General features: G+C 38.4%; 1 protein-coding gene across 1 annotated transcript in view; it reads right to left on the bottom strand.

Moving 5' to 3' along the window:
- ITPR2 (inositol 1,4,5-trisphosphate receptor type 2) overlaps window positions 1–12,337 on the bottom strand; it is a 431,615-nt gene that overhangs the window by 44,561 nt on the left and 374,717 nt on the right. Inside the window, exons 53-54 of the mRNA XM_019737570.2 lie at window positions 5,573–5,703; window positions 4,262–4,427 (exon numbers count right to left, since the gene is read on the bottom strand). Of these exons, the coding sequence (XP_019593129.2) occupies window positions 4,262–4,427; window positions 5,573–5,703 (297 nt within the window). The remainder of the gene's footprint in view (window positions 1–4,261; window positions 4,428–5,572; window positions 5,704–12,337) is intronic.

The following is a 12,337-nucleotide window of genomic DNA, read 5'->3' as shown; positions in this document are numbered from 1 at the left end:
GCCTTCATGGACTCATGGCATTAAATGTGGGCCTCAGAGTGAGGGCAGGAGTTCTACAACTTAGGAGTTTGGAAATTCCAAACAGAAATACCATAGCTGAGAACACATAGAAAGTTAAAGATCAGTAATGAAGTTGGACTAGAACTTGAGCTATAAATGGGAGGACAGCAGGTGAGAAGGAAGGCAAAAAAAAAAAAAGAACGGGCCCAATTGTGGGGCACCTTACATACCTGGAAAATTAGAACTTTAGAGTTAAAGACTACAATGCTATTGATAGCCTTCTGAGTAAAGAAATGATGAACTCAAAATAGAAAAGTAAGTCTGGCATCACTGAACAGGCCATTTGGGGGTGAGCCAGGGTGAGCCTGAAAAACCAAGGTGTGGCTATGGGAATATGTGGAAGGAAGATTGGGAAAGAAGATTCATTAGCCCAAGATAACTATGCACCTGGAAAAGGAAAAAGGAGATGCTAAAAATGATGAAGTTCCCAGTCCAGATAACTGAAGACATAATGGGATACCATTCATTGCAATATGGAAGCCAGGATAAGTTGCTAGGTGAAAGGAAGGAGATGGAAAGACATGATGTACTAGTTTTTACACATGGTAAATTTGGCTGCCAGGAAGTCATACCCTTCTAAATGTCAGTCAACAACTGAAAACAAAGTTTTGGAGCTGTGGTTACATATTTGGCAATAATCTGCATTAAAGTGATATTAAAGAAGAGGACAGAGAGAAGAGACAAGAAGTCAATGGTAAAATCAGAACCTCTTATTTAGAGGTTGGGAGAAAAAAACAGGATCTTGTGATGGAACCAAAGAATGTGCAATTCAAGGTAGAAGAAAAGGTCAGCAGGAAATTAATGATGAGATTTGAGAAAAACATTTCAATTTGGTGATGAAGGTTATTGTGATATTTTAAGGAATTTGTAGGTTAAAGGCTTTTTAATAACTATGAAAAGCTAAAGAGAATTTTGACAGTGAAGGGAAAGCTTAGAGGAGCAGGAATAGTATTTAAGGGATGGGCTTATTTTATTGTTCATGTTTTTTGTTGTTAGAATATGGGAAACAGGATCATGTCTTAGAATGAGGCTCACATCCTACTGATATATTCTTCCCAAAACCCCATTTTTTGGAAGTAGTGTGCTGATATAATAGCTATTATGCTCATGAAGAAAAGGGCTTACGGGAAGCAATGCAAAAGCAAGACCATGAGACACACAGAAAGATTTTCAAGGGCAGCATCTTTGTTCCTTTGTGGGACACACCCTTCTATACAATGGTTCTCGTCTTCAAATCCCCAAATTATTGTATAGCATCTTCCTTGGCTCCATCTCAGTCTTGCTTTCCTCTATCTAATCTAGACATGTGAAGAGAACACCCTTCTTTCTGCCTCAATTTCCTCCCAGCAAGTCCCTCCCCAGCATTGTGCCATCTGCTATCTGCCCTCATGCTCATGGGAACTGCTCTACCTAAAGTCACCAAAACCTCCTAAATGAGAAATCCAGAGGCTCTACATCAGTTTGTATGTTACTGGCCTTCTCTGCTTTGACATAGTTGATAATCAATTCCTTTCTTCCCAAGCTGTTTTCTCCCCTCATTTCCACATGCCACACATTCCTGGTTCTTCTCGCACCACTTGGACTTGATGGGTTGTTTTTTAAATTTTTTTATGTGCGATCCTTTTTCTCTTTTGACTTTTCAGAATTAAAGAATGTTTTCTACTTGAACTCCATCTTCTTTTCTCACTCAGAAATCTTTCTCCGCACTCTAGTTTTTTCTACCACATACAGGCCGAGCATTCCCATTACTGTCTCCGGTGCAGACATATTCTCTGGCCTCAGACTCATATGTGGACCTCTGTGCTGAATGTATCTCACTGGGGTGTTCCGTACATATCTCAACCCCAGCATTCCCAAAGCTAAATTCAGCATATTCTCACCAAAAATGATTTCTCCTCTTCTATGCTCAAACTCAACTGCTGGTACTATCATCTACCCAGATACCCCAGCTTTTTCATATTCATTCCAAACCACTGAGATTTAAAAATTCTATCTCCTAAAGAATTCTTGACTCTGTCCTCTACTCTTAATACTGCCACCACTAACTTTCCCGAATCAAGGTTCCATTACCTTTCACTTGGAGTATGGCAATGACGTTCTACCTGGTTACTGTATGTTGAGCACTGTCCCCTAACGAATGACCTCCCATAGATGCCACAGGGCTCTTAAACAAAAATTAGACCTGTCCTCCTCTACTTAAAATTCTTTAATGGTTGACGACCCTCTATAAGTCTAGAGGATAGAGTCCAAACTTTGTAATATAAAAGGCCACATATGATCTGGCCAACCTCTTCTTTTTGTATGCCCTGCTCTGAAATTTAAGCTCCAGCAACACTGAGCTGCTTCTAATAACTGAAGACTTCCATTGTTCTATTCTTCCCTCCATGCCTTTCCTTATGCAGGCCATTCTGCTGCGACCCACTTTGATGTGGCCATCTCGCTTCCATCTTTGGAAGCTCCATCACCATCTCTTCCAAGAAGCCTTTCCTGATCCTTTCTTGTCTGTCCCCTACCACAACCTGAAGAGGTGTAACAACCATGAATTTCTCTATTATTTTTCCTTAACACATTAGATAGCAATGATATTTATTGTATTGGAATTCCACAACAGATTGTTAATACCCTGAAAAAGGGCATGACTAAGTTGCTTCCTCAGAATATAACTCATTATTACAGGTGACCATATGGAACACCTCTGACTGTTGGAGGAATCTTGGAAAGATCTGGAAGAGTCATCAAGGGAATGAGACAGTTTACAAAAGGTGAACCAATGAGGCAATGGGACTTTTTAAGTTATACAGAATAATGTTGTAGTAAAGCCTTTATGCTTGTTTTGTGACTTTTATCAAAAGATTCTTCAGCCCAACATAGAAAAAAAACAAAAAACAAAAAGGATGGTGAGTTAATGTGGAGTTGGTGATTATTCAAGGAGGGGGAAGGATTCTACGGTGACTAGGCCAGCTACGGAGACAACTAAAGCCAGAAAGGGCTGAGAAGAAGTATATGGAGAATATATGAGGGTATATGAGGGTATATGGAGAAGAGGGTCGAGCCAAAGGAATGATGAAGACAAAGAAACGGTTGGGCCTGAGAGAGTTAATGATGGGAGAGAGGAGGACAGTGTGGTGGGAGAGAGGCAGGGAGGAAGGGAAGGGATTCTGGGAGAGGGAGGGAATGTGGGGGTTGGGGGGGAGAGAGAGAGAGAGAGAGAGAGACAGACAGACAGACAGACAGACAGACAGAGACAGAGACAAAGATTAAAAATGGAGAGAAAGCATTTAGAAACCAACAGGTTTTTTTCCCTATATCTCTGAATCTATTTCTGTTTTGCTAGATGGGAGAGGGGAGGGGCAGGGGAGAAGGTGAAGGGATTAGAAAGTGCAAATTAGTAGACACAATATAGTCACGGGGATATGAAATACAGTATGGGGAATATAATCAACAATGTTGTAAAGATAGTGTTAGGTGCCAGATGGGCACTGGACTTAACAGGGGGGATTACTTCATAGACTGTGTAGATGCCTGACCACTGTGTTATACACCTGAAGCAGAATAATATTGTATGTGAACTATAATTATATATATATATATAGTCTCGGGATGTGGAGTACAGCATAAGGAAGATAGTCAATGGTATTGTAACAGCTATATAAGATGTCAGAGGGGTAGTAGCATGGGGGAGGGGGGTTACCACTTTGTGTTGGGTAAAAATGTCTAACCATTATGGTACTTTGTATACCTGAAACTAATGAAAAATAAATATAGTTTTTAAGAAGTGGAGAGAAAGCACAGTTCAGAATCCAAAACATGATGTCAGTGAGTAAAAGTTCAAGTTGCTAGAAAAATCGTCTATGGATTCATAATCTAACAAAATAAAATAAAATTCATTCTGTTGTTTAATCAATATGTCACTGTGATGAAAAATCTGTTTGCCAGTCGATGGAACCCTTTGGCATTGTACAAAACATTGTATACTCAGAGCATCCTACAAATTGTAGAAATAATAAGATTTGAGATGTAAATCTTCTATCTATTTGTGGAACAGAGAACCCCAGTCCAATGTTCAGTTACATAATATGAATTTTGCCCAGCTTTCATTTTGAAATAATTTTTCCCAAAACATGACAAATAAACACCATTCTAGCCCCTCCTTCCTCCTAGGCAGTTTCTTCATCTATTTGAGTATCTTGAGAACACTTACCACAGATGAAGCAGGTTGTCTTTAGAATTTCTTCTTTTTTCTGTTTTTCACTTCTGAGATCAGCAAAAGTATCAATGATGACCCCAAAAATCAAGTTAAGAACAATAATGATAACAATGAAATAAAAAAGAAGGTCGTACACCACTCGGGCAGCAAACAGAGGCTCCTGAAATAAAAATTAAAAAAAAAAAAAATATATATATACATATACATACACACACACACACACACACACACAGACATATTTTCCAGGCATGGTGATTTAGTATAATTTCTAGCATAGAGAATATATTCAATAAATGTTTGCTAAATTAATGTAAATAGTATTCCGAGTTGGAAAAAGACCTACTTTCTATCTCTAGGTGTCATGAAAAAAGCTTCACAAACTGTTCCCAGAACCCCTTCCATCCTCTAAGACTTATACTCCCCCCATTCCCACCCCTGCAAAGGAGAGACTTACCTTTTATTAAAAATCCCTTTACTATGGCATTTATGCTAAATGCATTTTGCTACAATGGGTCCCACCCCAGAAGTTGCACAAAAGGTATACAAATACCAATTGCAAAAGTCAGCGATTAGGGAGTTGAGGAGGACCTAACGATTTGCCAATATCTCGAGCAGGTTTTGTTCTTGGCCTTATAGGGAGGGTCGAGTACATGCAGCTCAAGATATTTTTACTTGATGAACAGTATTAAAACACACATTAGTGATCATGTAATCCAGCTGTTTCATAGATGAGGAAACATGAGAAAAATGGACAACATGATCTAGCTTGCCTGTTTGAGACCTGAGCTTTTTCCAGCTCCCAGCCAAGCACTTGAGATTTTGCAGCTAATGAGAAATTTCTCAGCCTTGCCATTTTACTATATGAAATCCTGTTAGAATTTGTTTAAATTGTATATTCATCATGGATAAATATGGAGCCTATTCTTGTTCAGAGGCAAAGAGTAAATCTTCATGCCTCCCAAATCTGATAGACAAGAGGCAGCTTAGTTTCTGTTTTTTTATGTAACACTCAATGCCTCCGTAAAGTTTGTAGTCATGATTTTGTTGCTGTAATACAATACACAGTTCAAATTTGGAACAGTTTTATAATCCTACTGACAACATAGATTTTTAGTACATTAGCTATTTATGTAATTTTAGTACATTAGCTATTCTATGTAATCCTAGCATACAATTAATTGGTTTTAATGGCCCCCGTTATATTTTTAAAGCGAATGAAACAATATAGTACCCTGAAAACCAAAACCATGTTGTAAATGTTACTAAGAAATTCTTTAACAAAATGATTATGTGCTTGCAGCTTACGTCTTTGGATGGCCTTCTCAGCACGTCTCCCACGCCGCCTCCGTTCCTGAGGCCCTGATTCAGGACGGTGACAATGCACATAAGGAGAGTGTCACATGTCCTTTCAATTCCATCTTCATACTCTTCATCATCTATAAAACAGACACATTAAACAATGCAGCAAACTCGTGTTTCGAAAATACACTCTTTTCTACTTCCAAAGATCTAATTCTCTATAGCCGTGCCATGACACAATTTTTTGAAGTCACATAACACCTATTTTATACAGGGCCGCCCATGACTGACACACTGTCATCATGCTAAATGCATTTTGACACAGTGGTTTCCAACCCAGAAGTTGCACAAAAGGTATACAAATACCAATTCCAAAAGGCAGTGATTAAGGTGTTGAGGAGAACTTGGTTTTAAATTCTACTCTGTGCTAGTATTGCTATTGGGCAAGTTCATATTGGGCAAGGGATATTGTTAACCTCAATATCCTCAAGTGTAAAATGGGAGGCCTGTTTAGGCATTAAACCCTTCAGAGGATTACATTTAATATATGTAAAACACTGCACAGAGATTGCCATACACATAGTAGGTGCTTAAAAATAAGGGCAGATATGATTTTATGATTTGGGCTGTGTCTAAGCTTTCTTAATGACTAGCATGGAGCTACGGATAAGAGGCACATGTATTTATGTGAACAATTTACTTCATGTGACCAATTTATTTTATGCAAATGCACTTATGGGAAAATATTTAGTGGGAAATGGGGAGAAAAAGCTATAATATGACAGAAAAATTCCTATTCTTATTTTGTTTAACGGTAAAGTTACCAAAGTTGGTAATAATTTCCCAGTCATTTAAAATAGTGAAAAGTTCATACTAAATTGGATATTGGAATCAGGATTTCCTACTATTGGTAAATAAACAGAAATGTATTTTTCTTGTTACAAAGTTAAAAGACTAGTGGCACTGAATTTTGGAATTGTGCAGCCGCAGTCTGCCTGGGAAAGCAGGAGCATAAAAACAAGCAAAGGAAAAACATCAGTCATCCTAATTCTGTCTATGTGATCCATGACCAACAGCCTGTTTGGTACTTTGTTACAAAAGGCTAATTTTCCTCTTGGGAACGGACTTTATTTTAACATCACTCAGATGAGGGATCCCACTATTTTCCCTGTATTCAGAGCTATTTATTTTCATTTTTTTAAAAATTAAAGTTTACTGGGGTGACAATTGTTAGTAAAGTTATATAGATTTTAGGTGTACAATTCTGTAATACATCATCTATATCTCATATTGTGTGTTTACCACCCAGACTCAGTTCTCCTTCCATCACCATATATTTGATCCCCTCTACCTTCATCTACCACCACCCCCTCTCCTTACCCTCTGGTAACCACTAAACTATTGCCTATGTCTATGAGTTTTTGTTTCTTCATTTGTTTGTCTTGTTCTTTTGTTGTTTTCTGTTTTATATACCGCATATCAGTGAAATCATATGGTTCTCTACTTTTTCTGTCTGACTTATTTTGCTTAGCATCATAATCTCAAGATCCATCCATGTTGTCACAAATGGCACTATTTCATCTTTTCTTATGGCTGAATAGTATCCCATTGTGTATATAATTCTTTATCCATTCATCTATCGAAGGACATTTTGGTTGTTCCCATGTCTTGGCCACCGTAAATAAAGCTGCAATGAACATTGGAGCACATATGTCTTTATGGATAAATGTTTTCAGATTTTTGGGGTGGATACCCAGGAGAGGGATTGCTGGGTCAGAGCTATTTATTTTTAAAACACTCAATTGGAGCTGAAGTCAGAGATGTGCAAGCACCAAGTGCAGCATTGAAGATCTCAATGCAATTTGAGCTGGACCACTTACCTTGGAGGTGAGCCCTGAGGCAATTCTGATTTAGAAAGTAGAAGAAGTAAAACTGCTTTTAGAGGAAGGAGAAACAGGGAAGAGGTAAGGCTTGTGGTGGCAACAGTCAGAGCAGCAGAAGAGATAAGGAAGGCAGAGAAATCAGTGAGAAGGCTCAGTCTGCAATGCCACTTAGGTCCCCGACACCTGTGGTGGGTCCTAATGTGATGGCTAGGAATGTGAAAAAATAATAGCTAGAAATGTGCAAGAAGAGTTAAAGGAATTTTCAAAGAGAAATATGGTTTTCTAGTAGTGAGGCCATATGGAGTATGTCTATAAGTTACTTTGCAACAGTTAACCTTGCAATCAAAGCAATGTTGTACCTTGTGGCAGAATCTGAATTCATTTATTCAATCAGCAACTACCTGCTCATGTCACACAAATATTTACTAAGGACTTATTAAGTGCCAGATTAATGAGTACCTAGAAGCTACAGGAAACTGCTCCCATCTCTCCCCCAGAATTTAGAAATGAGGTTGTTTGTTCTTTAACAGGTGAGCTAATAAAATCCACACACAATTCATGTGATTAGCCATTGTGAAATAAAATCAATTGGCTGCAAATATATAATGAGAGAATTGGCTTTCTGTGTGGCATATAAATGGGGAAAATGCCCAGGTCAGGTCAATGCCATAACTGTTCAGTCAACATGCTCCATAACAACTAGTGCCTATGCACGCTAGGTTATACAGTAGCCTCTGTGAGCTTGGTTAATAAGAGTCTACCTTTGTGACATGGATCCACTCACAGTATGCTAAGCCAAGTTCTCAGGCCTTCAGGCTAAAAGTTCGGCCCTGTCATGTGGGAAATTCACCGAAGTAAATGCCACCTTGTGGCAACCTATCTACATAACCAGCTGGGCTTCCCCAGGCCACACCCACCTCATTTCACGACATCAACAGCCCCTGGGCTAGGTGACAGGAATACAGGTGGAAAGATGAAAGTGTCACAGCCCCTAGGAAACTGAGGTTGCCTAGGAAAGGTGGGTCAGCGAAAGAACAAAGGCAGTGCAGTATCACAGGGTCCTGTGGTGGCAGGAAGGATGTGCATTCGTGGCAGGCAGGGACCAGATTACGGAGAAACTCCCACCAACATGAAGAGTTTACACTTTACCCTGAAAGCTGTGGAGAACCACTGAAGAACTTTCAACATGAGCAAGGTGGTTTACCATCTAGCTGGTAAAATAGTTTGAGACAAAAGATGTACTGCAGGCCCTTGAATAACATTGTTTCCTTCAACGTTGTTTTGTTATAACATTGATGAGATATCATAGGATCTTAACTCTTGTTTATATCAACTAGCCTATGATAAAACTGGTTTTATTATATGTCATTTTGCTACAGTTCCAAGAACCTATCAACGACATTAAGTGAGGACTTACTGTACTTAGATAATAAGACAAATTAACAAGTGATAAAAGCCACAGAAGTAGTGCAAAGAGATTAGAATAGGGAGAGAACCTTTAATATCCTCAGTCCTTCTAACTGATGTAGACTCCAAGTTTGCCTTGAATAGTCAATGGACTGAGACAGGAGTAGAGAAGCCGTCTGTATGGCCGAGAGCCCCAGAGGTCAAAAAATGATTTGCTTATAAGATGAACAGCAAATAAACAGTATGTAGAGAAGTGGAAGATAAAGCTGAGTGCTTTCTGTGAAGCTTCAGAGAGTGGGTTTTACTTGGCAGGCAGTGGAGTACGGTAGAAATCTTGAATTGGGGGTAGGAAAGGAAATATTCAAAGCAGTCATTTCTGACAAGTAGTCTAGTGGTGACATAGTGGGTGAATTGAAGAGGAGAGAATGACCAGAGGTGGAAAGACCACTTAGGCAGCAGTTGCAATAATTCAGGCACGATGTACTATGAGCCTCAACAGTGTAATGACGACGGGAATGGGAAGGATGAAGGAATGGGAGCTGATGGGACTCAGGGCATGAGGTTTAAGGCGGGGTTAAATATTACACTGAAGCTTCCAGCCAGAAGTGACCTGGGAAAGGATGGTCCCATTAGACCATAGAAATTGATCATTCAGAAGGAGGAAATGGATATAGGGTATTTTGATGAAGCCCCAAGGAAAGAATCTCAGATGATTCTTATGTTTATAGGATAAGAAGATGAGAAAACATTTTTAAAAGCCAGAGAAGAAAAGAGAGCTGGAAGATTATTATGATCCAAAGTTAAGGAAGAAAATAATCTAAAGATGGAGAAGGTATCAAAAAATGTCAAAATTACAGAAGGGCCAAAGGCAATGAAAAGAAAAAGGTCGCTGGATTTAACAATTAGGTCATAGGAAACAATAGGAAGGTGGCAAATAGTGAAAGAGAAGATAAATGATGTAGAAGTTGAAGGAAAGAGTTTTAGGCCACTGTTTCATAGGAAAATTTGATACTAAAAGGAAGGGGATTGATAGGATATTAGCTTGGGGGATGGATAACAGAATGCAGCGGAAGGTTCAATTAGGACCTAAGAGTGTTCCAGGAAGAGAGGGAACAGATAGTAGCAAAGAAAAGATTTCAGATGTAAGAACAATGGTCTAGGTAATAGTGGCCAGGGCATAATGATGAAAACAGAGGCAGCTATAAAAGAAGTGAGAGTGTGGTTGTTTACATGCAAAAGGAAAGAATTATAGGAAATAGACTTTTAATGTGGAGACATTTAAAAAGAATAGATATATACATGTAAGGCACTTAGAACATTGCTTGGCACACAGGATGCAATAAATTCTAGGTATCATAATTATTATTATTACTGAGACATAGCTTATGCGAAGTTATAGTTTTAACATAATCAACACATTTTATACTTGAACAATATGAGGTTAAATAATCCTCATTTTCAGTTGAGTATTAGTAAAATAAATTATTTTTCTTAATTCATAACAGAAATAAAATGTTTCATGTGAGGAGAGGAATAAAAATATATTCTTTTGGCTCTGAAATATTTCCCCCTGATCTGAGCTGTTAGTCAGTAAGTTTTTATTTTTAATACTTGAATAAGAGTATTACCAATGCTATTTTTCTGCTTTAATAATTAAGTTATTCATGTTAATGGTTTCTTAGAAAGCAACAGATTGTCATTGAGATATATTTAAAATTCTGAGTGCAACTAAAACCCTCTTGTTAGTCTTAAACTTTAATTATAATCAAGTCATTGTGGAAATGCTGATTCAAAATGTTTTAACTAGGAAAAAACGATTAAAAATACTGCGTACCCAGAAGGAAGCCAAAATGTAGAGTGGCATTAAAGTTGCTCATTTTCTGATAGTCATCAATCTTTTTGGTTAAAATAAAATACCCAAACATATTAAATTTGAATTATTCATAAGTGTTAGAGATCTGTGAACTGCCTCTATTTTACGTACATCCAAATAATTTTTACTTAGAAAATAATTGTGACTATATTTTGTCAAGTTCCTCAAACAGGCCTACTTTTTTAGACAATCAAGAGGGGTTTTTTTGTATTTTTTGGTAAGTGAATATTTTTGTCTAGGAAGTCAGGGAGGTCTGCAATAAATGAAATAAAACTTTTTGTATTTTTTCCAATCACAGTTGGTGGCCAGTTACTGTGCAAACGTGCTGCTGTTGGGACAGTGACCCTACCTGTATCTGTTGGAGCTTCCTCGGGAACTGGCCATCTGCCTGCCAGTCGCCACGAGGCTGGTTATTATGCTGCTGTGTGTGTCTGGGCCTTTATAATGTGGGCCTGCTGTCCACAAGGTAACAAACCAAGCCTATCACAAATGCACACTAGGGTTTGCAAATTAAAATTTAATCCTGATCTTAGACACAGGAAAGTTATTTTTAAATCTAAGTGACATGCAGCGCAGCAAACACCAGATTCTGGCTTTCTCTCTACTTTTGCAGTTAAATACATGTGGCCAAAATTTAAAGGTGTCAAGGGACAGAAGATTAAACCCATGGAATTTTCAATCAGATGAGTTTTATCACTTACCATGTCAACTGCAAAAAGGGTACAGAGGAAAGAGTAGATCAACACAGGATTCCTGTAGTTTTTTTTGCACTAATTTAGGAATGATCCCTGACCATGAACAACTGTTGCCACCATCTCTGGCTCCCAACAGTGTCTTTGTCACACCTCCAGGGCTACAATTCCTCCACTATCCTTTCCTCTCTACTGTGGTAGCTTTTCCTGAAACAATCATACCTGCCTCTCTCCACAACTCCCAGCTCTGGTGGAAGCTAAAAACATGGAGACTGTGCCCCTGGGATAATACACCTGGAAGAATTGTCTCTATTTGTCCATAGAGAAAAGGGAAGTTCTGTTCTTTGTGTGTAATATATTAGGTGAGTAACAGGTTGTCGAGGTTTTTATGGGAAGCCTTTTATGAATTTGCATTCAGAGTTAGAACCTTATATCCAAACCGACTTTGTAATAGCACAGTTTCTCAACTTCAACATTTGGTATTTTGGGCTGGATCATTTTGTTGTGTGTGCCGTCCGGTGCATTGCAGAATCTTTAGCAGCATCCCTGGCCTCTACTCACTAGATGACAGTAGCACTCTTCCCAGACTTCAGACAACCAAAAATGTCTCCAGACACTGCCAAATATCTCCAGAGTAGTGTGTGTGGGGGGGAGGAATAAACTCCAGTTGATAAATATATAATACAGAATATTTATATTTTAAAAATTGCCTTTAGAAGACAAAATGCATAAAGAAAATCAATGCAAGCATTCTCCGGGAAAGGAAATATGATAGGAAGAATTTTACCAGTTTCTAAGTTTTGGTTAGGGAAAAAATAATTGATAGAGTTTAATGCTTTAATTAGGAGGCAATAAAACTCAGAAGATCGGAGCATAGGCTTTGGAATCAGAGCTCTAGATTGATTTACTAGCTATG

This window comes from Rhinolophus sinicus, linkage group LG02, assembly GCF_036562045.2.
Source record: "Rhinolophus sinicus isolate RSC01 linkage group LG02, ASM3656204v1, whole genome shotgun sequence".
Taxonomy (NCBI): domain Eukaryota; kingdom Metazoa; phylum Chordata; class Mammalia; order Chiroptera; family Rhinolophidae; genus Rhinolophus; species Rhinolophus sinicus.
Note: the sequence above shows the minus strand (reverse complement) of the source record. Positions and strands in the feature narration are given on the sequence as shown.